Raw genomic sequence first — 24,406 nt, 5'->3', positions numbered from 1 at the left:
AAAGGCCTCGGACAGGCAAGCCTTTCGGTAGCTGATCTAAGAAATCCACGATCTCCTTGTCCTCGGCAGGGAGTTTAGACGCCGACATCGCTTCATAACGCGTCGGGCGCTTCGTCCAATAAAAGGGAAATAGCGGTTCGCCTTCTCGGTCATAAAAGCAATTATTCATCTCCGACCCCCAGCGAACCTTGAAGAACCCATCTTTAAACCCTTTGTAGGAAGAAGTGAAGGCTCGGAGGAATCCTCGCTTCGGCACCCGAGACAATGACACCCACTTTACCGGTTTACTCGGGCGACTAGTATAATAGTAAAGGAAAGCCAGGGGTCGGGGAGTCAGACCCAAACACAAGCATAAATTCCGAAACGCCTGCATCGCGGCCCAGGCATTCGGGTGCAATTGACTCGGTGCCACATTGAGCACTCGGAGAACCCCCATTTGAAAATCGTCAAATGGTAGTTGAACACCGAGGTCTTCGAACCAGCACATGTACGCGTAGAAGTAATCGTCTTCGTCGTCCCCCGACTCCAAAAACACGAAATTAGTCTCCGGCCCGTCGTCCATGCACGCCTCGGCAAGTAGGGGAAAATGATCCTCCCCACTCCCGAAGCAGTTCTCCAAAGAGACAAATGTGTCTAATAGCCCCTGGTCGGACAACTTCGAAAGATAAATGCCGACCTCGCCGTCAACCCACTCGTAACCAGGAATCTCCACAGTTCCGTAGTCGATCCGCGCTCTTACCCGAGTACTCGGCCCACCAGCTCTCTTGCCTCGCGCATCGCCGACCACTTCCAGTTCGTCCCCGCTCACATCAACTTGCAACGCTTGCTGGTGCGGTTGACCGACTAGACCTAGACCTCGGTCATCCACCTCAGTTGCCCGTGCCAAGGCCGCAGCCAATGTTGTCGGAGGCGATACTTCGACCACCTCATCCCCACTATCCTCTTGTTCGGGTCGATCGGAAGGGAAGACAACTTCGCATTGCAGCGGGGGTAACCTCGATATTTCACTTGAAGTCGACCCCTCCTTGTTTGATGAAGCGCCCGACGCTTCCGAAGACGTCCAACTCCTAGCCGAAACGTAACCTTTATCCATTTATTGCTAAAATTAAAGAATACAAAATTTTACCTTGCTCGGGTTGTTCGGAAGAATATGATCTTGGGAGAGCTCGGAAAATTTACAGCGCATAAACTTTCACATCAACACCCCTATTTATAGGCAAGGTAAATCAGGGGAGGTGAAAAGACGCCCCCGGGCCACAACCGTTCGATCTACCTCATCCAACGGCTCAGATTTAATAACCGTTGGGCCCGTAACCGCTAGGGCCAACGTGGCAAGACACACCTGCCGAGGCCTCGGTCTAAGTCATCAAGATTCAGAACCCGTGCAGGAGGCCTCGGCCTGACCTCACACGGCCAAGGCCTCGGCCTAGACCACAAACAAAAGGCCTCGGCCTGACCTCACGACCAACGTCTCTGCCAGTACCGCCTGATGTCTCGGCCAAGACATCGCCCGCAAAAGACCTCGGCTGGAGCCCATGGTCAAGGTCGACCCAAGCATAATCAAGACAGCATCGACATACTCCTATACCGACCCTTATTCCTGGACAACGAATACCACGTCACAATTTCCTCCATACCGTCTTCGTCTTTTCTCATCCTTGACGCTGCGGGGGTTGTATACCGTATGGTGGCCGAAACGGCCGAATACCCGAGATCGTTGACCGTATAGTAGCCGAAACGTCCGAATTCCCAAGATCGTTGATTACGCCGAATACCCGAACCCGCCGACCAACCCTACATGGGTAAAGCGGGTCGGCGGAGTCGGCCGAGTCTGTCGACATCATCTAGATGGTTACGGAGAGATTAATTAATATAATGCACAGGATTAAACCCCTAATTTTCCGGGGCCCAGTCCCTAATTGCAGCCCAATAAGAACCACTATAAATAGGACCTCAACAAGGTATGCATTTAATTTTGAACTACCACATTTATTACGCCGAGCACTTACTTGAGCGTTGGAGTGTCTTTGCAGGCACCCCCCCTCATTTCGGATTACCCGGATAGGACGAGAAGACCGAGACCCAGGATCAGACCCGCTACAACAAGGATAATTGAAGTGTGTATCCTAACACAGGAACATAACCCAAATTCTAAATAATATTATCAAAATTTATTTTAGATCTATTATTGGGTGACTAGTATTTGTTCACACTCTTAAAGTTTTATTGTTAGGCACGAGGCATTGTTTTTGGGCTTGTCCAATTGTGAGGAGCTGCTGCGGGTGAGATTCCTAATTGAGTAGACAAATGGCTAACGTACGTTGTCTTTATAAGATTACTTGCAATATAAGTTGGTTTCTAGAATTAAGTTAGGCAGGAAAGTCTATATGCTTTTTAATACGTGAATTCAATCTTATAAAATTAATTAAGTAAAAACAATAGATTGAAAGCAAGTGTTGTCAAATTTTGATGGATGAATGATATATAAGAAGCGCAGGAATTCATGATTTTGAACCATTTAACGCGGCAGGTAAACCAACCAGACTCAGACAAAGCATCCATATCCGCATGCTCATAAGAGAAAACAAGTCTCATTGCAATTTGCAACTTGGAACAAATAATTTGTTATTTTTAGTAGTAACATATAAAATTCACCTAAAAGTACTTGTTGGGAGTTGGGACTAAGTTCGGTGGGACCTAGACAGCTACATAACTAGAGAAGTTGACCCTAATTACTTAAAAGTCAGTCAGTGCGTACACACGGGAAATAAAGCATATTACATAATTGGATTTGGTAATGAAAAATCATGTTGGCAACTATGACTATTATAAAGATGAACAGACTGATATTATTTCCATAAGAAAAATGCTTCATCCTTCAAAAATTTATTCCGAAACTTGATTCGAATTAATAAAAAAACTGATTTAAATAATAAAATATTAAATTAATTAATTATTTTATAATAAATTTATTTAAAAATATTAATATTTTAACTATTCAACGCTAATTCGACATTTCATTCGGAATATATAGCAATGTTCTTCCCATAATATTTTTGCCATGATTTTGAAAACATATAATCATGGAGGAACAGGTCATAATCCTCCAATAAAATTGACGTTGAACTTTTAGAACATTGATTGTGACAATAGTTCTGCCGCGATTATCAGCTTTAAGTTTAGCATCTTGTGTTACGTGGGACTTTGTTATATATAGTGCCTAGAGAATAAAAACTCTGTTTTTCATGATACAAAAATAAAAATACTTCAAGAGTATGTGAGTTTTAATGTATCAAAAAACAAAATAGAATATGCGAGTTTTAAGTTAAACTTATTTTGACCATCCTCTTCTCCGGCCCCCGCTAGAGACAAACTTGCTTTCCCAGATCTAACTCAATGCTAAGTCACCCCTTGACTTTTTGTTCATCAAATAGTTAACTATTTCAAACAATTCATAATTCATCTCGTAATTTTAGTTTATTTCAAATCAAACCACGCGTGAATTCCTCACATTTATACATGGGATCAACTTGCATTGTCTAATTAAACGGGTTGTTGAACCACGTTTGTACAAGTTTCAGTGACCAAGAGAAAATGTTAGATTGACATTGAACAACATTTCCAACGAAAAAACAAACACAGCCTAATAAGCCAACTAAAGAGCATGGAATATCTTATTACTATTAGGCATTAGCTCACTATTTCTCCGTTAAACCTTTTACTATTTGTTATACAAAAGTCCAATGTTTAAAATATTGAGTCAGCTTGATGCGCTCAAATACCAAGTGCTGAAGTGCCTAATCCACCCCATTAATTAATTCCCAGAGTCATATATTATATGGTTTGGGTGTTCACACTTCTCAGTCATACCACGAAACTTCCTATGAAGTAAGTGATTGATTAAGAAACCCTTGTTGACATCTATATATATATATGATAATCAAAACATGCATCCACAGCAATTATGGGTTCCAACTCCAAGTCATTGTTGATTGGGTTCATCTTTGTTTATGGTTTGCTACTTTTAGTTTCCCATTTTAGTTTGATGAGCAATGGAGAAGTATTTGAAGGGTCATTGTTGGATTCCCCTCATCACAGATTGGTGAAGAGAATTAAACGCAGGATGCCGCCGAGTCCACCGTCTCCCAGACACAATAAACCCGTTCAGTGGTTTAAGAGACCACCGCCTGTTCCTCCTACAATTCCACCACCAAACTAAATCCAACAAACCATCTTAACATTTCATGCTTTAACTTTCTTACTCTATCTCTCTATTAGTTAATTTCTTTTTTCTGTATTTATTTTTATTTATGTCAATTCCTTCTGTCACTTGCAAATAGCGGGTTTCTTCCATGCACTACAAAAATGTTTCACATTAGAGTCGGCCAAAAGCCGACTCTATATAATAAAAATCGATATAATATTATTGGTTGTTTGTCAATTTTTAGTTGACGTTAAATAAGTCGACACAATTTCTTTTTTGTCGGCTAAGCCTTCGATAATAAATTTATTTATTTTAATTTTTTGTTATCGGTTAAGTTGACACTACGTTGATAAAAAATTTATTATATTTTTTCTTTATTTTCTTTTTCAACTTATCATTTATTCATTCGTATTTTTAACATTCTCGAGACTCGATCTTGCAATCTTGATGTCTTAAGTGAGCTTAATAACCAAATGTACTACAACATATATGTGTATATAAGATTCATAAAATTATCTTTATCTCTCTCAAAATACGGCACACTGTCCGAAAAATCGACACTATATCTAAAGAAATAGCGTCAGCTTTTCCGACGCTAAACTTAAATTAAAATAAAGTATTTTAAGTTTAATATCGGAAAAGCCGATGCTATTTCTTTAGATATAGTTTAGGATTTAGGGTTTAAAATATTAATTATTATATATGTGAAACTAATGAAATATGTTATGATGTCGATAAACTGAAGAAGAAAAAAAAGAAAAAGAATAAAACTAGGATTGAACAAAAAAATAAGAGGTAAATTTATCTAATAATGATGTTATTAAATTGAAAAAATAAATAAAGATAATACAAAATACTTTAACCCGCATTTGAGCATAAAAATAAGCATGTTTTATGTTATTTTATGATTGTTGTTTATTGAGGGTGACTACACACGTCTTTACACTAATAAGATATGGTTTACTTTGAACTTAAGTCTTTTATGATTTTAGTTTTAGATATTACCCAAAATGTTTCTTAACAATGGAAATAATTATGTATATATAAATTCATGTTTATCCTCTTGTTTGAACGATGTGAGATTTTGCTTGTATCCCAATAATCGTTCCTTCAAATAAAAGACCAGGATTTACCTTTCTTTATAGCGAAAGTTATTAGTCAACAAGTATATTCGATGGAGACTTATAAAACTCAATCACGAAATTTCGTCCCCAATGTGACTAAGGAACCTAATAAGTTCACATGATTTGGGTTTAACCAGCTGCAAAATCATCTCCAAACTAGCATGCAACTCATACAATCACATATATGCATTACCAACAACTCAAATTTATCAAAATATATGCACTTCAATAGGACTCAAAATCTCAAACAATAAGGTTTCTAGTTCTCAAATTCAATAGTACAAACATAAATAAATGAACTCAAACAAGATACAACACAACAATAATCAATCTATAAGTTTCCTTTACCTTGAATCTCTCATAATCAAGAAAATGAAAAGAGAATAACGGTGAAGAACTAGGTCCTCTAAGCTTTAGCGTAAAAAAATTACAACTCCAGATTCTTAGCACTGCGAGCTTCAAATCTCTACATAACCACTTAATTTATGCACTAGGGAAGGATCTTAACACTCTATGAAGTCAACACAGTGAAAGAGGTCTCTCTATTTTAGAACTCCTCTTTCTAAATTTCTTAAGAAAATGAATTAATAATTATACATATTTTCTTAAACTTTGTCAATAATGATCTCAACTCAAAACAATTACTAAACAACGAAACTTATAAAAACTTCTTAATCCTTAAAATTTTACAACAACTAAACAATAAATCACAAAATCATTTGATTAATAAAATTAATTAAACCATCACACAATTTCACAATGTTACATTTCAAACTTTTAATTAACATAAAAGTATAATATTTCCAAAAGTCCATGTGTTTGTTTTTCCGTTTTGATAACCAAATGTACATTCATTTTTCATTGAATGTCGCATTTGCTTGTTTGATAATTTTTATTCATGTTGAGGTCAATCTCATTATGATCTAAACTTACGTTGCTTCTAAAGTGATACCTCTCATGCTCTTTTTTCAACGTGAGAGAACCAATTATAATAAATTACTTTATTCTCCTTTGACGAGCAGTTTTATTTATTTATTTATTTTATATTATTAGTGCTTTATTTTTTTTGAAAAAGTATCTTGTACTTTATTTTGAAACATATAACTAATTATTGCATTTTTCCTTTATATATTAAATTATATTTTATTCATTCTTTTATTTATGTGCATTAGATTTTTTTAATAACCAAAAGAATTATTAAAAGTAAACTTGACTAATAATTTTAATATCAAAATATAAAATATATAACAAAAATAATAATAATATCAATAATTTAAATATACCTAAAAAATAATGAAAAAAATAACATTTATATCATATTATGAATTTCATATCCATTTTAATAATTAAATATTTTAAATTACTTTTAGCTACTATCTTCAAAACAAGTTTTCATTTTAATAAAAATGCTTTTAAGATGAAAATATGAAGCAAGTTAAATTAAAATCATTTTTAACTAAATTTAAGTTAAGTTTAACTAAACTTTTTAACTATAATTTTTGCTACTTCATTAATTCGAAATTCATATTTAATTTTGTGGTTTGCGACGAATAAGTCTAAAGTGTCGGTGTTTATACTGCTCAAGTGTCACAGTCATAGCGTTGGCAACTTTCTAAGAAATTTGGCAACTTCATCCAGGAAATTGGTGCTTTGATTAAGTGGTTAGCAAACCCTTATTCTCACATGTATATATATATATATATATATCATAATCCAAACCTTCCCCTTAAGCACACCAATTATGGGTTCCAAGACATTGTTGATTGGGTTCATCCTTGTGCATGCCTTGCTACTTTCTTATTTTAGTTTCATAAGCAACGCTTATGTCTTTCACACCTCATTATCGGATTCTCCTCACAGGCTGGTGAAGACTATTAAACGCAGGCTGCCACCACATCCACCATCTCCGAAGCTCAATATACCCATTCATTATAAGAGCCCACCGCCTCGTCCTATGATCCCACCTCCTCCTCCACCTGCAACATAAGCATCTTATGATTCTTCAAGTTTCTTATAATAGTTATTAGGATTTATTGCTTCAACTTCTTTAGGCACTGCTTTCTATAATCTCTATTATTAAATGATTAATTAGTTGGTCCTTTTTATTATTGATATAGGAGTATGTGATTTATATTTGTAAGCACATTTTGATATATAATTATTTTTATTTTTATTTTACCTTTATTTGGAGTTAATGTTCATAATTTCACAAATAAAAGTGATGGATATATATTGTAATTATTAGGATCAAACTTTACTAATGCGATGAAACTAATCTATATATAAAAAAACTAAATTTATGAAACTTAAATGCTCTTTTCTTTTATTTTTATTTATAATATAGTCATAAAATAATTGATTTTTTTTATCATTTGATATTTTAATTTACAAAATATTTTTAAAATTTTATAAATATAATTACAATGTCTCGTTAAATAACAAATACAATTGTATAACCAAATATATAAAATTTCCTTTTATTATGGATATGTTGAGAACCTTCATGAGAATCAATGTTTATATTTTTAACAAATATATATATATATACAATATAATATAATTTAATTTAAGTATAATTAATACAAAAAAAAATTAAAATATAAATACCTCTTTAAGTTAATGTGATTATTTTACATTTACTTACGTATTGTCAAGTAACTGATCAATAAACTCCAAGTGTGTAGTTCAACAGTAGAGATTGATTCACGCTTAAACAAGGTCAGAGGTTCGAATCCTTGGAGCTAGCTATCCTACCCTTTGAGGTGCCTCCATCATAACGAGGAGAAAAAAAAAATAATCAATAACCAAATTCATCAAAATACAAATATTAATTAAGTCATACATCTCCCATTCATATCTAATTGTAATGAACTAAACAATTGATTTGGTCTACTGACCACTGAGAGAAAAAATAATAATAACTTTTGGTATCACTATCGTGATTTGATCCAAGTCCATAGAAAAAACATGACATTTTGCATGATGATATTATTATGAAACCTCTTCTCTTCAAACACACATTATACTCCTAAATATTATGATTAATAGTACAGCAAATAATTTGCCTAACCTCAAATTTTTCTACATGATCTTATTTTATAACCTTCATTTTCCTACATAATTCTAAAAACACAGTATGCTGTCAAAAGTGTTCTACAGGCAAACCTGAAAGAGTACGTAGTTGCTGCGTATGGAGGTGAGGAAGGAGAAGAAAGTGAAGAAGCCTGGAGAAGTTAAAATATGAGAAATTGACAAGTTGGGTAAAGCAATAAAAGAGGATATTTTAGGTAAAAATGGTAGTCAACCGGAGGAGGAGCAGATTGGAGAGAGTTGGAAGCATCGATTGGTAAACCTGCTATTCAGACTCATATATATGGATATGATATTGTGGACAGACAACATGTCTTTTTTTATTGGCGATTCCCAGGCCTTCCAGGAAAAATGAGTATCATCGGTTGGAACTGCGGAGGCCTGCGAAACCTTAGGGCAGTTCTTATCTTGAACAACCTTGTTCGTAAATACCATGCTGATATACTGTCAGAGACCCTAGGGCACAAAAACAAAAATTAAGATTTTTTATTGTCGACTTTTGGCGCAAAATTTATGTAAACAATAGCGCTACTTAGGGACATGTTAACTACATTGGCCTATAAAAGTAATTTACCTCAGCTAAAATATAAAATAGTTTAGAAAAATCGATAATTTAATACAAATTAAGACAAAAAAAATATATTAAAAATTATCATAAAAATTTTCTGTTAAATAATTTAATTTGTAGTTAGTTGTGTTTTAAGAGAATGTTTAATTTTAATACATTGCTTATACAATCAAATAAATTAAAAATCATCGTGAATATAATTTATCATATAAATATTAAAAATATAATATTTTAATTATTCTTGTTAATGTATAATCGGATAACATTTTAAAAAATATCTTAAACATATATAATCTTATTTATAATAAAAATTACCACTAGTCCATATTGAATATAACAATTATAACAATTTTTTTTATGACTATAGTGCAAACATTTTGTAGTACTTAAATTTTTTAAATCAAAGTTAAAACATAGTTTAGTTTAATTTTTATAAAATATAGTTTAATTTTTAATAGTTTAGTTTTCAAAATGGTTTTATAACCGCCCTCCAGGCTCTAGCCACTAGCATAGCTAAACGTCAGACAACAAATGGTTGTGAATTTTAAAGGCACCTAGCCTATATTATACATAATTAACAACCAAGATGTGAGACTCTTATCTTATGAACTTTAATCAATGCATGTAAGTTATTGTCAGAATCTACAAGATATGTGTGACAGCTGAAAGGGAACGATGATGTGGATTGCTCACATCATCAAAAATGTTTATACTCTCCCATCTTGAGGAATTCCCACGACGTATAACCTGTGTTCCTCTTCCACCAAAAGTTGCAGCTCTACCATAAGTTTTGTTGTATGCATTATTGTAAAAGCCTGTACCAATTCTAATTGCCTTGTTCCAAACACTATCATCATGATCAGCGGTTACATTGCCTTGAAGTTGAACTTCCTCTTCGTGATGGTAATGCTTATGGTTAAGTAGGTAATATATCAATAAGGCCCGCACAAAGCAAATGGTGGATATGGCAGCACATATGATATAGAGACCCCAAAAGTTGTTGAGGGTCAGGCTCTCAGTTTCTGGAGTCGTTGAGCTGTTTGAGCATTCCGTGGAAGGGGTCAACCAGTACTCTTCCAAATGTTTTAGTGTTCCATTTTCTGCTAGTGTTAAAATGGCTTCAGAAAAGTCTTTTGCCATGGGAGATCCTTTTTGAAATACCTGCACATATCATTGAGTCAGTGTTAGAAAACTAAATCTTCTGTTAAAATTTAGCATAGTGTTAGTTCAAGGACTACAAAACAAATTTCCATTTCCAAAGGTTTTCTCATAATGAATAAAATGCAAACAAAACTTAGATGAAGTTCTTTTAAGTAATTTTCCTGTTTTCTTCTCAGAAATATAGTTTTCCTTTAGTAACTTATGCTAATCTTTAATACAAACATTTATGGCGATACTTCTTTTAAAGAAAACCCAGAATGTGGTACGTGGTGAATTAATTCCGTATACATGCAGTATGCAAGACTATTGTGAGAATTGTGCAACTATGGTTTTACCAACAAAATCATCTGTGATTCCTAGTATGAAACTGAACTTGAGAGTGCAAGATACATAAACTAAACTTGTCGGTGTTAAAATAATGTTTGGTCAACAAAAGATATATTACGAATATAAATTAGTCTTTGATTATTAGTTTTGAAATACTGCATGAACTACATCTATGAAAAGATAAAACATAACTAAGTTTGGAGAAGGAGTTGAGTCACTTACAAAGCCTAATCCTCCAAATCTGTAGGCAGCTGTAATTGCAGTGTAATCCTTGCAGTACTTATTCAAGAAAACCTTCTCATATGGGCTCTCAAGAAAGAGAGCCGAAATTGTTTTGCTTTTGAATTTTTCCACGATGTCATGTTCTCCATTAACCACTACTATTTGCTGCGGATGGAAATCATACACATTCATCATGTAGTTCTTTACAAAGGAACTGCTGTCTTCACAACCAACTGATAAGTTGTTTTGCTTTAACCACTCAATATCTCTCCCAGACTTCATTCGTTTGACTGTAAGCATCGACGAAAGGTTGGCAGTGTAGCTCGAAGTTAGAACAAACACAAGAAATAGCCATACTCCAACTACTAATCGTGCAGAGTTGCTGCTTATTTTCTCCCCTGAGGCACATCAAAATCAGGTATGTGTTAGAATTAGTTTGCAAAAACGAGGTTTTAGATTTTTCAGTTGAAGAAGAATTATAACATTTAAAGTTTTTCTTTAAACACAATATAAGTATTGCAATTCAGAAGTGTCACTGAATCACCTATAAAATTACCACAGGAAGATGGCAGAAGCATTGCTATAGATTTTAAACTATTTTATTTTTCCTCTTTATATGTTGTTTTATCCATACTTTTCAGGCCACTTTGTGTTTGATTTGTATATAATGGCAACTTTACTCAGAAATACCACAAACTAAAATGGCCCACACTAAATTACCAATTAATTTTATTTCTGGCTTTCAATATAAGTATATAACTAAAAAGGGAAGTGAAGGAGTTTTCAATATTTGAACATTTATACTTACTATGAGCAAAAAATAGAGAAGTGAAGGCAAACCATACTGTGGTGCTGATCTGATTTTTCAATGGTCCACCAAAATCTGGATTGAAGCGATGCTCCAGGAACCATACGATGAACATTGTGTAGATGAGGATGCCAACAGTTGCCATCCACATTTCCCAGCTAAATGGTTTCATAAACAACCATGCTGACCCTTCAGTCTCTTTTGGAAATATAACTGATAAGCCTGACTCAGTGTATGGCTGAGTGAACAACACATCCTTTGATCGGTTGGCAAGTATTGTTACGTCTCCTACAATAGCATCATGGGACTGCAATTGGTTTGAGTCCACAACAGAAGCATTAGTTTTCTCTTCCCTTTCTATTAGAAAAAAGATTGAAATACTAAAAAAATTTCTAACTACATGATTTGATGAATAATTCCATTAGTCAAATTCTCGTCCATTTTATCCATTTCACACAAACTTGGTTACTTCCTTCAAATTCTATGAGGGTTATCTGCTATTAACTAGGTCATGCTCAAACAAAGAATCATGAACGTCTAAAAAGAGGATTTAGTTATAGAAGTATACCAGAATTCCAGAAATCATTTTGTGTTGAGAAATTCTAACAATAGGAAGGCTTTGGCTTGAATTTATTTACCTTTGCAAATGCTGTTGTTAGTGCCAATTTGGTGCAGAATGCAAGTTTCGGGTTATACAAATTCAATGGTCAATTAAGCCAGTAAATTAAGAAACAATTTGCTTTTGTTTTGAGAAAAATATGATGTTTGGTCTACGAGTAATGTTGTGGTGGGCAATGCATATATAGAATACGAGACTACATAAAAACAAACACAGGCTTACAAGGATAAATAGTTTACCTTGTTTATGACATTCAGTAGAAGTTGTTCATAGGATTCATTGAAGGGGTAAAATTCATAAGGCATCCCAGAATATCTGTCTCTGAGAATGTTCCGTACTTCATGGAAAAGATCAATACAGAAACCAACATATTGCTTTTGGGAGTCTACCTTCAAAAAATTATCAAAAGCAGGGTTTATAGGAATTGCCACTTTTAAAGGTTCTGCATCGGTAGGCATTTTCCATCCCTTGGGATAAGCAGAAATAAGGCCTCCTGGCCAAACAACTGGGCCAGTTAAATTAGTTGTAGTATAATCACCTCTTGTCTTTTTATCTTTCAATATTTTAAGAGATGCAGCAAACTTCAACTCTGGGGTCCAAAAGTCCAATTCCTTGTATTCCTTATTAACCAAGTTTATGACTCTCAATACTGGAGTGTTGGATAAATGACTGTCTCTGAATCTTATATTACCACTTAAGCCATTGAAATTGCTAGATAACATTTTCTCTAAGAATACCCTTGAGTTACTAGAGTTGCTATTCATTTTCTCCAAGGCCTTTGCGATGATTGTAACGCTATCATAAGCCTGTAATGCATCTGATCCTGGTTTAGAGCCTGCTGTTTCAGTTTGCCCATGTTGGAAATTTTCCTCCAACTGAGTATAAGCAAGAGAATTTGTAGAATAGTAGGTTTTGATTCCCAAAGTACCTTCCATAGAGGATAAAACGGATTTATTAGCCAAATCCAACATATTTGTGACCCCTTCATTGATTATCCAAGCTGAATCTTTCCCCAACAATCCAATTTTGTTAGCTTCTCTGAACAAATGGGTTACCATAGGATATGATGCTTGAAGTACAACAAAAACACGAAAATTTAGTGGCAACAACTTGATCAATTCATCAAGAACAAACCCTTTTGGATCAGATAAAGAAGTGAATGGCGGAAGAACTAATCGGCTCTCAATCTGCGCGTTACCCTTTTGGAGAGCCTCAGAAAAGAGGCCTAACATTCCAGAATCACTACTATAAGGGTTGTCTTCATATATAACGATAACCTTCTGCCAGTTGTACACGTGGATAATATCTGCTATGCAGTTCATCTGTGCAGACTGATTTTTAGCCATTTGAATCAAGAAAGGCCAACGATGTTGCATTAAAGGATGGATTACTAGGGGAGAAGAAAATGAAATAATTGGTATTTGAGCTTTGTTTCCGAGGTCAGCAACTAGAGCTGCTTCTTGCCATGTTCCCATGCCAACAATCACTTTAACTTTCTTCTTATCGATTAGTTCTTCAGCTAGAAACCAGAAGAAGCAAAGCATGTTATTCTATTAGTGCTTAAATGAAAGAAAGTAAAAATAAGTTTACCACCGAAATAATGAAATATAGCTTGTTTGGATATAAATTTAGAAGAATTTTGAGAGTGTCTCTAATTAAAATAAAGATTTTTTTTTTTTCTGGTAAGAAAATTCTTAAAAAATTTTCTAAACCTGTATCTAAACAAACTTGCAGTGCTCACCAGCTGAAGCCGCTTGTAATGGGTTTCCACCAGAGTTGTGGAAGAAAAGTTTTATGTTGTTATGATTCTTTGAATAATTATTGAAACTTTGAACTGCAATTTGCATGGCTCTTATTTGTTGTTTTCCCGTCTCTGAATTGACATCAATGACCACGCCAACACTTGTATTTTGGAAACTGTAGACAACCTGAGCTGCTATAAGGCACTGGAATAGGAGAAGAGAGATTAGAGAAGGCCAAAGCAAAAGATTTGAAAGTGCTTTGGAAGTTTGGCCATGAAAATTCATATTGGCTTTCATGTAATGTAATTGACATAAAAATAAAATATCATCAGAGGTGTTATATATATATATACACAGAGGCATACATGGTGAGGAACAGGTCAATGTTCAGAATCATATCCTATAGTAGAATGGAATGTTAGAACCTTCATGGAATTCATTCTTCTTTAATGAGATTTAGGATGTTGACTTGTATTACGTTGAAACGTGTGGTCTGTAAGACACAGAAGCACGTAAAGATTTTTCATTTTTTCTCCTCTGGACCCAGTCCCGGTAAATTGAGAATGTGAGAGATATTTCATAACAATATAAAGTCAGTCATTTGAAGCGTCAACATTGATGGCTGAGAAGGTTTTGGAATTAAGACAGGATCTAATCCCTGTACTAAGAAATTACTAGATTATTTTAGCTTATTGGTATTTATTATTTAGTATAACTAACACTTGAAAATGGTCACTTCATTGAAAATTGTCACTTTGTTCTATAAGATGATTTTAGCTTATCTTATGAAATTAATATGCTTTTGCAACGGTAAAGTACCAAAAACTATATCTCATATAATCTTATAAAAGTTCATTATTATAAGTCATGTTGTGTATAAAAATTTGCTCATTTTGCATTTAAAATAACTTTAATTAAAAAAAGAGGAAAACAACTTTTTCAAAATAAAACTTTTTTTTAATTTAAATTGAGTTAATACATTTGATAAATTTTATCTAAGCAATTATACCCAAATAAGAATCCTTAATCCTTTTCAGTAGTACAATTTTCCCGGAATTTTCTCACAAAAAGAAAGGCTTCCAGAATTTTTTTTTCTTAAGAAACAGGTATATACTTGGTGAATCAAAGGAGTTCAAAATTCTAATGGTATTTATTCTTACCGGGAACCCGAGGTAGGGATGATCCACTGGGTAAGATCGGTGAGCCTCCTTCACTGGTACGTTGATGCTCCAAGATGGAGGTGGTACCTGCAAAAGAGACTCCGATGCTAAAGTTAGGGTTTGTATGAGTATGAGTCTCGTATAAGTAATGCACGTACCTTGGTGTGAATTAGGATTTCGTTGGGCCTTGGGCCTGAGATCAGTTACGATCTGATTAGATAGCGGATCTCGTCTAGACCGAGATCTCCCAGCGCATGTCTGAGGTCGTCCTACGCTGTGATACCGAGCTCAAGCTCGATAAGACGGTACGGATAGTACACTAGCCCCCCGAGCTCCAAAGGCCGTAGGTCGAGGAGTTAAGACCGAGCTTCAAGTGGTCGTGACCCTCCGCGTACGCTTGCCTGTCGAGATGCCATGTGTCATAACTGTCATTTCTCGAAAACGTGCAGGTGGGGCGTTAATGGGAGTGACGGTTATGTAATGATGGTTTGTATTCGTCATAATGGTCCTCAATTAATGCGTCGTCAGGTGTGCACCTTGACCGACACGTGTCATGACCGTTTTGAATTTTGGAAAACCTTTTTCTCTCTCTCGCGCCCTTTCCCCTTTCACTTTACTCATTTTCGTTCTCTTTCTTCCTTCGCTTCTTGTGTATGCCGGTTTCTGCGTCTTAGCTTTCGCCATCTCCGTCCAGGCTTTCTCCGTCTCTGTTCTTCTCCGTCGCCTTCTCCGGCAACTGAGTTTCGTTGTCTGATTTTCGTTCTTGTTCTTTGTTTGCCAAAAGAGTACCAGGTACTTTTATTTCTTTAACTTCCCCTTCTTCTAAGATCTCTTCCACTTCTTGATGGCTGGAGAGAGGGGTGATGCATCTTCTGCGCCTGCCAAAGGTAAGGGCAAGGCGTGCGGCAAGGCGGCGGCTACCGGGACGGTCGCCGCCGAAAAGAAGAAGGTGGAGAACCCGCCTAAGGACCTCGTCCCCGACGTTCCTGGCTATGACTGGGTCAGGCGTGACGTGGGGGAGCTCTAGAGTGTGTTCAGATCCTTTCTTGAGGTCAATGCGGTCTGGAGGTCGCACAGGATCTGCGACCCTTCCATCTCCCAGAAGATTCGGCTTGAACCCTGTCAAGCCGATGAGCGTGTATACATGGGGAGTTCTACAGACCCTCCCCACTTCTATCTCTATCAATATTTCTTTAGGGATTTGGGTGTCTGCCTCCCTTTCACTCAATTTGAGTGCAATTTTCTAAACTTTATCAACTCGGCTCCTTGCCAGTTGCACCCAAATAGTTGGGATTTTTTGCGGGCTTTTCAAGTCTTGTGTTCAGTTCTCGGGATAGGGGTGTCTCTTCCCATTTTTCTTCATTTTTACCAGCTGAAAATAGGGGTTCCTCCTTATGGTTTACTGTCTTTAAGTGGGAGTAAGGATGGGGGTCTGTTTACCCTTTACTCTCAATCATATAAAAATTTTAAACAAGAATTCTTCCGGGTGGCGCTTGTGGACGTCGACCCGTTGAAGGATGGGGCGTTCTACTTCGGCGGGTTGCCGAAGTTTCCCTTCTACTGGCGGCAAGCCCCGGCTAGATTTCACGGGGAAGGGAAATTGCAAGTGACGGCGGCAGAGTTGGCCGCCATTAAAAACCTTGAAGCCCTTCCTCGCCCGCTGGATTGCAAGCTCGTCTTGTCGCTTGCGAACTCGGCGTACAAGGAGAGGGGCTTAGAGAGTGAGTATCCTATTTTTCTTGGCTTGTCGGGATTTGTAGAAGCTTATTTTGCTTATGTGTCTGTTCTTTCTGTTTACAAGCATAATGGGCAGAAAAAAGTGGCGCGAGCTGAAGCACCGCTACAATGTTGCCGAAATCAAGGTCTCCGAGCCTCAGGAAGAGGAGGTCGCCCCTCCAAAGACGAACAGAAAAAGAAAGAGGGGCGAGAAGGAGATCGGGGGGACCTCTACCCCTCCGGACGTCGAGGAGGTGACCTCCAAGGCTGCTGATGCTGATGCGGTGGATCTCACCGGAAGTCCGCCACCCAAGGAGGCTCCTCGAGTGGCCACGGAGGAGGTGGCGCAGGCCGCTGAGCTTATTGCTCAAGTTGCCAAGATGGCGACCCCGGCTGCTGAGCAAGTCGTTCAGGTCACCGAGGTAAGTGCTTGCTTTGTAGCTTTTCTTTTATGCTGCATTCTGGTTGAGCTTTGTTTTAGAAGGAGGCTTTAATTTTTGCTTGATTTTTTGCAGGCAGGGAATGCAATTGAGGTCCCAGTGCCTCTAAGGTCGGATGCGCCAGGCTTGGGTCCTTCCATTACCGAGCAGGGGGCGCCTGCTTCTGCTTCCGCCGAGGTCCGCGACAAGGGTCCGAGCTCCGAAGTCCCAACCTCTGCACCAACGACCTTGGCGCCGTCGTCTGGCCAGGCGAAGGGGGCTCGGAGAAGCCAATACATCGCCCAACGCTTCGTGAAGGGCTCCTCCCAGGTGCGGTTAGACCATGTGAGCGCCTCGGAGGACGTAAGCTCTTTGTGGAGTACGAGGGTTACCTTGGAGAAGTTCTTCTCCCGTTCCTCGCTGAGCATGACTGATCATGCTATGATCGAGTCAGCCGTGCCGGTGGAAGGTCTGGATGCTGTTGAGGTCTTTTTGCAGAGAAGCATGGCCATTGTGGATCACTATAAGCACAAGTGGGCCAAGCAGCAGAAGGACCTTGAGAAGATGAGGGCCCGCTTCCAGCCATTGGAGGAGGAGAACCGGGCTTTGAAGGTCTCCCTTGGCGAGGCCAAGGGGTAGTGAGGTGGCGCTCCGGGTTACAAGGGAAGATCTCTCGAGGGTTCAGAAGTCTCTAGAGATCGCCTTGCGGTCGAATGAGTCTTATGCTTCTTAGGTGGGTGAGCTGCAGGAGCTTGCCACCTCTTCTCGGGAACGGGCGCGTTCTTTGGAAGATGAGGTGACGTCCTCTCGAGGTCGGGTGCGCTTCCTGGAAGACGAGGTGACATCTCTAAAGGCGGACCTAGTGGCGGTGGCCGAGAGGCGTCTCTGTGATGAGGTGCTTCTTGGTGGTAAAGAGGAGGAGATGGCCGCTTTGAGGGTGGACCTTGCGAGGCTGGAAGCGGCGAGGGCAGGGCTGGAAAAGAAGCTCGAGGAGACGGAGCGAGCTATCGTCTTTGAGCATAAGAGGGGATTCCTCAAGGCAGCTTGCCAGGCTAGGCTGCTTGCTCCGGGGTTCGACTTCTCTGCTATGCACATGGAGAAAGAAGTCCGATTCAGAAAGCTGGTGAAGGAGGATGATCTCGAGGAGAGCTCCAGTGAAAACGCCTCCGCCTAGGCCACTTTTGTAATAACTTAGCTTATTTTTCTTCGCTTTATATTTTTTCCTTGAATTCCTATGTTGAACTCTGTGAACACCATTGTATATATTCTATGGTTCTTTTGTTTTTCGAACTTGTGTGTTTTTGTGTTTGCTTTGCGTTTTTCTTTGTCTTCGCGTTTAGGCTTGATTTTTTCCTGTTTGCGCGATTTGAAAACATGTTCAACAATTGCTGCGCTTCATTTGTGGTGCTTAGACCCGATTTAAGACGAAGCGATTTGTTCCAAGGTTCAAGTCCGACCTTGGATGAGATTAAGATGTTCCGTGGTGAGGTTCAAACTTGACCTCGAATGGATTATACCGAGGTTCGAACTCGACCTTGGATGGATTATGTCAGGGTTCGGACTCGACCTTGAGTTGTCTGTTCCAAGGTTCGAACTCGACCTTGAGTTGTCTATTCTAAGGTTCGAACTCGACCTTGAGTTGTTTATTCTAAGGTTCGAACTCGACCTTGCTTAATAGCGAGATAAGCCGGACCAATGGTTTGAATTCGACCTTGGCGTATAGTAAAACGTGTTGTGTTAAGGCTCGAACTCGTCCTTAACTAGGGGTAAGATAAGTCAGACCGAGGTTCAGATTCGACCTCGGCGTCAAGTAAGATAATTTTTTTCAAGGTTCGAACTCGACCTCGGCCTAACATGAAACGTTTTATGGTATGATGACTTAGAGCTAAGAGAATGTAAATAAAAAAAATGAGTTATTACATTAATTGTGTAAATGTGCCTCGTTAAAAACCCTCTCAGCCAAAACCCATTCTTCTATTTTTTTGGGATAAAAGACTGAGGCGGAAAAAGAGTGCACAACTCATTCATACAAAGTTTAACTGAAGTAAAACTTGAGATGCGTGGCATTCCAAGTTCGCGGTATGGGTTTTCCGCTGAGTTCTTCTAATCGGTATGCTCCATTCTCCAAGTTCTCTACAACTCGGAATGGACCACCCCAGGTGGGTGCAAGCTTTCCATCTGATGTGTCTTTCCGAGCTTCGCCTAGAAAACGCCACACCAAGTTGCCAACTCGGAAAGATCGATGTCGCACTCGCGTATTGTACCTTCTGGAAGCTCGAAGCTTGCAGGCTTCTTCGTGGATTTGAGCTTCGTCTCTGAGCTTGTCAACTAAGTCGAGGTCGGCTGCTAACTCTTGAGCGTTCTGCTCGCTGTTGAAGACTTGGCGTCGGTGAGATGTCTCTCCGATTTCCACTGGAATCATTGCGTCAGCTCCGTAAGTCAGCCTGTAAGGCATTTCTTGCATTGTTGACGGGGGGTGTAATGATACGCCTAGAGGATGCTGAGAAGCTCGTCGGTCCATTGCCCCTTGGCGTTCCCGAGGCACTTTTTGAGTTCTCGGAGTATCACCTTATTAGCTGCTTCGGCTTGACCATTTGTTTGCGGATGTTCCACTAAGGTCGGAAGATGCTTGATTCCAAGTTCCCGAAGAAAGTCTTCGAAGCCCTGCGCAATGAACTGCCGGCCGTTGTCAGTAACAAGGGCATGGGGTATCCCGAACTTGCATACGATACTCTTCCAGGTGAATTTTCGTATGTTCTCAATGGTGATCTTAGCAAGTAGGCATGCCTCGATCTACTTGGTGAAGTAGTCGATTGCCACCAGGAGGAACTTGAGCTGGCCCTTTGCTGGGGGGAATGGTCCTAGGATGTCCATTCCCTACTAGGCGAAAGGCCATGATGACATCATCTGGTGGAGAGTTTTGGGTGGCTGTCGATGCGCGTTGCCGAACTCTTGACACTCTTTGCATTTCTGTACGTAGTCCTAACAATCTGATTTCAAAGTGGGCCAGTAGTATCCTGCTCGGAGTACTCTGGTTGCCATTGAGCGTGCTCCGGAATGCATGCCACATATGCCTCGGTGGATCTCCTCGATGACATAGGCTGCCTGGGGTGCAATTAAGCATTTGAGCAGTGGGGTGGAGACTCCACGCTTGAATAGTTCATCGCCAATGATCACGAACTTGGCCGACCTCAACCTCATCTTCCGAGCTTCGTCCCCGTCCTCGGGCAAAACTCCTGCCTTCAAGTAGCTCCAGATGCTTGTCATCCATCCCTGGTCTTCACTGTCACTAGTGTTGACAATCTTGTCATCCAGGCTGGGTGAGTGCAAGGTCTCCTGGATGATGGTCTGATGTTGTCCAGGGCGTTTGGTACTGACGATCTTTGATAGGAGGTCGGCTCTGGTGTTCTGTTCTCACGGTACATGCTGTATAGTGAACTCGTCGAAGGACGAGATCTGTTGTGATGCCATGTGAAAATACCGCTAGAGGAGAACGTCCTTGGCCTGGTATGTTCCGCTGAGCTGCTCTACCATGAGTTTCGAGTCGTTGTTGCAACTCACTCTCCGAGCTCCGAGATCATGGGCCAACCTTAGCCCTGCGAGAAGTGCCTCATACTCTGCTTGGTTGTTGGTCACCTTGAAGCTAAATTTTAGAGATTGCTCCAGAGTGACTTGGTTCGGTCCTTCGAAGATGATACTTGCACCACCACCTTTAGAGTTGGAGGACCCGTCAACGTGTAAAGTCCATACATGTGGTTCCTCGGCTGAGGTAGGCGTGAGCTCAGCTACGAAGTCGGTCAGACATTGAGCTTTCAGGGCATCGCGACTTTCGTACTGGATGTCAAACTCGGACAATTCTACCGACCAGGCTATCATCCGTCCGGCGAGCTCCGACTTTCTCAAGATCTGCTTGATTGGTTAGTTAGTCTTAACGACTACTTGGTGGCTTTGGAAGTAAGGTCGGAGGCGCCGAGCTGCGGTGACAAGCGCTAGGGCCAGGTTCTCGATCATCTGGTACTACTTCTCCGTGTCTTGGAGGACCCAGCTGATGAAGTAGATCGACGTCAGCACTTTCTGGTGCTCTTGTACTATAACTGCATTGATGGCATTTTTTGCTACGACCAAGTAGAGGAGGAGGTCGGTTTTGTGATCCGGCCTCTACAGGATTGGCGGGGTTGTGAGAAAGGTCTTGAAGCTTTTGAAAGCCTCCTCGCATTGGTCCGTCCATTCGAAGTTCTTTGGCTTCCGTAGCAGGGTGAAGATGGGCCCTGCCTTGTCCGCCAACTTGGGGATAAAACGGGAGAGGGAGACCAGCCTTCCCGCCATGCGTTGGACATCTTTCACAGTCTGGGGACTCTGCATTTGAATGATAGCTTTGCACTTTTCCGGGTTGGCCTCGATCCCCTTGCTAGTGATCATGAAACCAAGGAACTTACCTCCTTGGACACCGAAGATGCACTTCTCTGGATTGAGACGCATGTTGTGTCTCCTGATCTGGCCAAACACCTCGACGAGATCGGCAACATGGTCCGCGGCCGAGGTAGTTTTGACCACCATGTCATCAACATATACTTCCATGTTACGCCCGATCTGCTGGTGGAAAACTTTGTCCATCAGGCGTTGGTAAGTGGCCCCTGCGTTCTTGAGATCGAAAGGCATCACTCGGTAGTAGTAATTGGCGTGATCGGTGATGAAAGATGTATGCACCTCGTTAGGTGGGTACATCATTATCTGGTTGTACCCGGAGTAGGCGTCGAGGAAACTGAGGAGGGCGTGCCCGGACGCTCCGTCTACCAGCCTGTCAATGCTTGGCAATGGGTATGAGTCCTTGGGGCATGCTCTGTTCAAGTCGGTGTAGTCGACGCACATCCGCCACTTTCCTGGGTTCTTTTTTACCAGCACCACGTTTGCCAGCCATGTGGTGTAACTGACCTCACGGATGAAGCTAGCATTCCGCAATTTTTGTGTCTCGGTGATGATGGCTTCCCGCCTTTCACCCCCGACCTTCCGCTTCCTTTGAGCCACAGGTTTTGCTTCCTTGTGAATTGCTAACCTGTGACAGATGAAGTTAGCGTTTATACCTGGCATGTCGGCATTAGACCATGCAAAGAGGTCGGCGTTCTTGGAGATTTCAGCCTCGATTTGTCGCCGTAACTCCGGGCTCAACTGCCTGCTGATCTTCGTGCATTGCCCCGGGAGTTTTCCGATCTGGAGGTCATCGAGCTCGTTGATGGGACTTGGTCGATCATCATGGGAATCGGACCTCGGGTCGAGGTCAGTGATCTCCACGTGGTTGATGTGAGCCACTGTAGGAGGATCGCCCTTGCATCGCTCGCCGGACGAGGAGATTTTCAAACTCTCGGTGTAGCATTGCCGAGCTGTCTTCTGGTTTGCCTTGACAGAAATAATCTTCCCATCACTCCCTGGGAATTTCATGGTGAGGTGTGGGGTGGACACCACTGCTCCGAGTTGATTCAAGGTCGGCCTCCCAATAATTATGTTGTAGGAAGTGTTGGCTTCCACGAGGAGGTATCGGACCATAATCCGCCTTGTGTCTGGAGAGGTCCCGAAAGTTGTCAACAGGTCTACATATCCCCGAGTGTGTACTCGCTCTCCTGCAAAAATGACTAGGGGCTCTGTGTGAGGTTGGATGAGAGAGTGAGGGATGTCTAACCTGAGGAACGTCAGCTAATATAGGACGTCAGCCGAGCTCCCTTGGTCGATCAGTGTTTTGTGGACCTCTCAATTAGCTACCTCCACGGCGATGACCATGGGGTCATCCTGGTTAGGGCTGACCCAGAGTAGTCATCATCGGTGAAGGTGATGGGCGGTGAGCTTTGGTGCGAAGCCGAGGTAGTGGAGTGGACGCTGCTGATATTGCGCAGGTGTCTCTTACGGGCCGAGCTGCTGGCACCTCCCCCTACGAAACCACCTGCAATTGTGTTGATTACTCCCCATAGGAGAGATGACCCTGTTTCTTGGCTTACCTCGGCTTACACTGCTCCACCGGCATTTTGCTTAGAGCTAAAGGGTTGGTCCGTGCGAGTTCCTGAACCACGACCTCTGTCTCGTCCTCGTCCATCATAGCCTCCTCGATGACCCTGTTGTCGTTGGACATACTGGCCGAGGTGGCCTGCCTGTATGAGTTCCTCAATACGATCTCGGAGCTTGCGGCACTCTTCAGTGGTGTGACCGTGGTTTCTGTGATACCGATAATGTTTGGACTTGTCTGCACTGTTGGGAGTGTGACCTGGTGGTGGTAGGGTGAGCAGGTTGCTGTTACGGGCCTCCTGCAGGATGTGAACTCGTCCATTTGGATGTACCCAGCAGCACGGGCACGAAGCTCGTCCATATCACGAGGAGCCTCACGACATAGACTGTCGACGAACGGTCCGGGCTTGAGTGCCATGAGCATGGCGTGTAGAGCGACCTCGGGATTCAAATTCCGGATCTTTACCGAGATGGTGGCGAATCGTTCCATGAACGTCCGGAGTGGTTCATCGTCACCCTGTCGGAGACTGGCCAGGGCAGCTGATGTTATGTGATGAGGTCGGCTCGTCGCATACTGTGCTGTGAACCGTCTGACCAGGGTGTCGAAGCTGTCAATTGACTCGGCAGGTAGCTGAGTGTACTAGTTGAGCGCGACCCTTTTGAGCGAGGTCGGAAAAACCCTACACAAAATAGCATCGTTATTGGTGTAGATGTTTACCTGTGTGGTGTACAGGTCGATGTGCTCGTCCGGGTCCGTCGTGCCGTCGTAGCGGTCGAGGTGGAGAGGCTTCTATCCGAGAGGGAGTGGCGTCTTCATAATGCCATCCACAAAAGGATGACAGCGGAAGGTTGGTTGATCCCCTACGACATGAGTAGGAGCATTGCTGACCTCATGGGTCGATTTGTGCGTCGGTGCATGAGATCGATGTGTGGCAGGCTTTGGAGTCGGTGTCCTATGTGCTGTTGGGGGTTGAGAAACCGAGTGCCCCTCTTCCTCGTTTAGGTGACTCGGTTGAGGGGGTTGATCAGAGGTGCGCCGTGGTAGCTGAGCGCGGATACGCTCATTCTCGGCGCGCAGCGCCGCTAGGTCTGCTTCATTGGCGGTTCGCATCGCGACTAGGTCAGTTTCGTGCTGGGCACGCATGTTTTGCAGATCGGCGGTGTGTTGCTGCCGCATCTGTTTGACCTGCTCGATCAACCTTCTCAATGCTGCTTCGTTGTCCATGGTAGTTGCATGATCTAGGTCGTCTGTTGC

The 24,406-nt window shown here is 40.9% G+C and overlaps 2 protein-coding genes across 3 annotated transcripts; both read right to left on the bottom strand.

Annotated features, from left to right (window-relative positions):
• Positions 1 to 9,575: 9,575 nt before the first annotated feature.
• LOC109792304 (glutamate receptor 2.7) lies at positions 9,576 to 14,345 on the bottom strand. Of its 2 annotated transcripts, XM_029270115.2 has the most exons (6): positions 14,231 to 14,345; positions 13,865 to 14,069; positions 12,363 to 13,642; positions 11,505 to 11,811; positions 10,697 to 11,094; positions 9,576 to 10,147 (listed from the first exon to the last, which is right to left on the bottom strand). In XM_029270115.2, exons 2-6 carry the CDS (start codon positions 13,968 to 13,970, stop codon positions 9,629 to 9,631), a joined length of 2,610 nt encoding a protein of 869 aa, XP_029125948.1. In that variant the 5' UTR covers positions 13,971 to 14,069; positions 14,231 to 14,345; the 3' UTR covers positions 9,576 to 9,628. The 2 variants fall into 2 exon arrangements, with proteins under 2 accessions (XP_029125948.1, XP_020207290.3); XM_020351701.3 differs by lacking the exon at positions 14,231 to 14,345 and having other exon boundaries at positions 13,865 to 14,211.
• A 6,973-nt stretch (positions 14,346 to 21,318) lies between these two features.
• Positions 21,319 to 22,701, bottom strand: LOC145955959 (uncharacterized). The gene is made up of 2 exons (XM_083071512.1): positions 22,057 to 22,701; positions 21,319 to 21,750 (listed from the first exon to the last, which is right to left on the bottom strand). Exons 1-2 carry the CDS (start codon positions 22,699 to 22,701, stop codon positions 21,319 to 21,321), a joined length of 1,077 nt encoding a protein of 358 aa, XP_082927638.1.
• Between the last annotated feature and the right edge of the window lie 1,705 nt (positions 22,702 to 24,406).

Source organism: Cajanus cajan, chromosome 1 (genome assembly GCF_000230855.2).
Source record: "Cajanus cajan strain Asha chromosome 1, NIPB_CcT2T_4, whole genome shotgun sequence".
Classification (NCBI taxonomy): domain Eukaryota; kingdom Viridiplantae; phylum Streptophyta; class Magnoliopsida; order Fabales; family Fabaceae; genus Cajanus; species Cajanus cajan.
The sequence above is the reverse complement of the archived record's forward strand: the minus strand, read 5'-3'. Positions and strand labels throughout refer to the sequence as shown.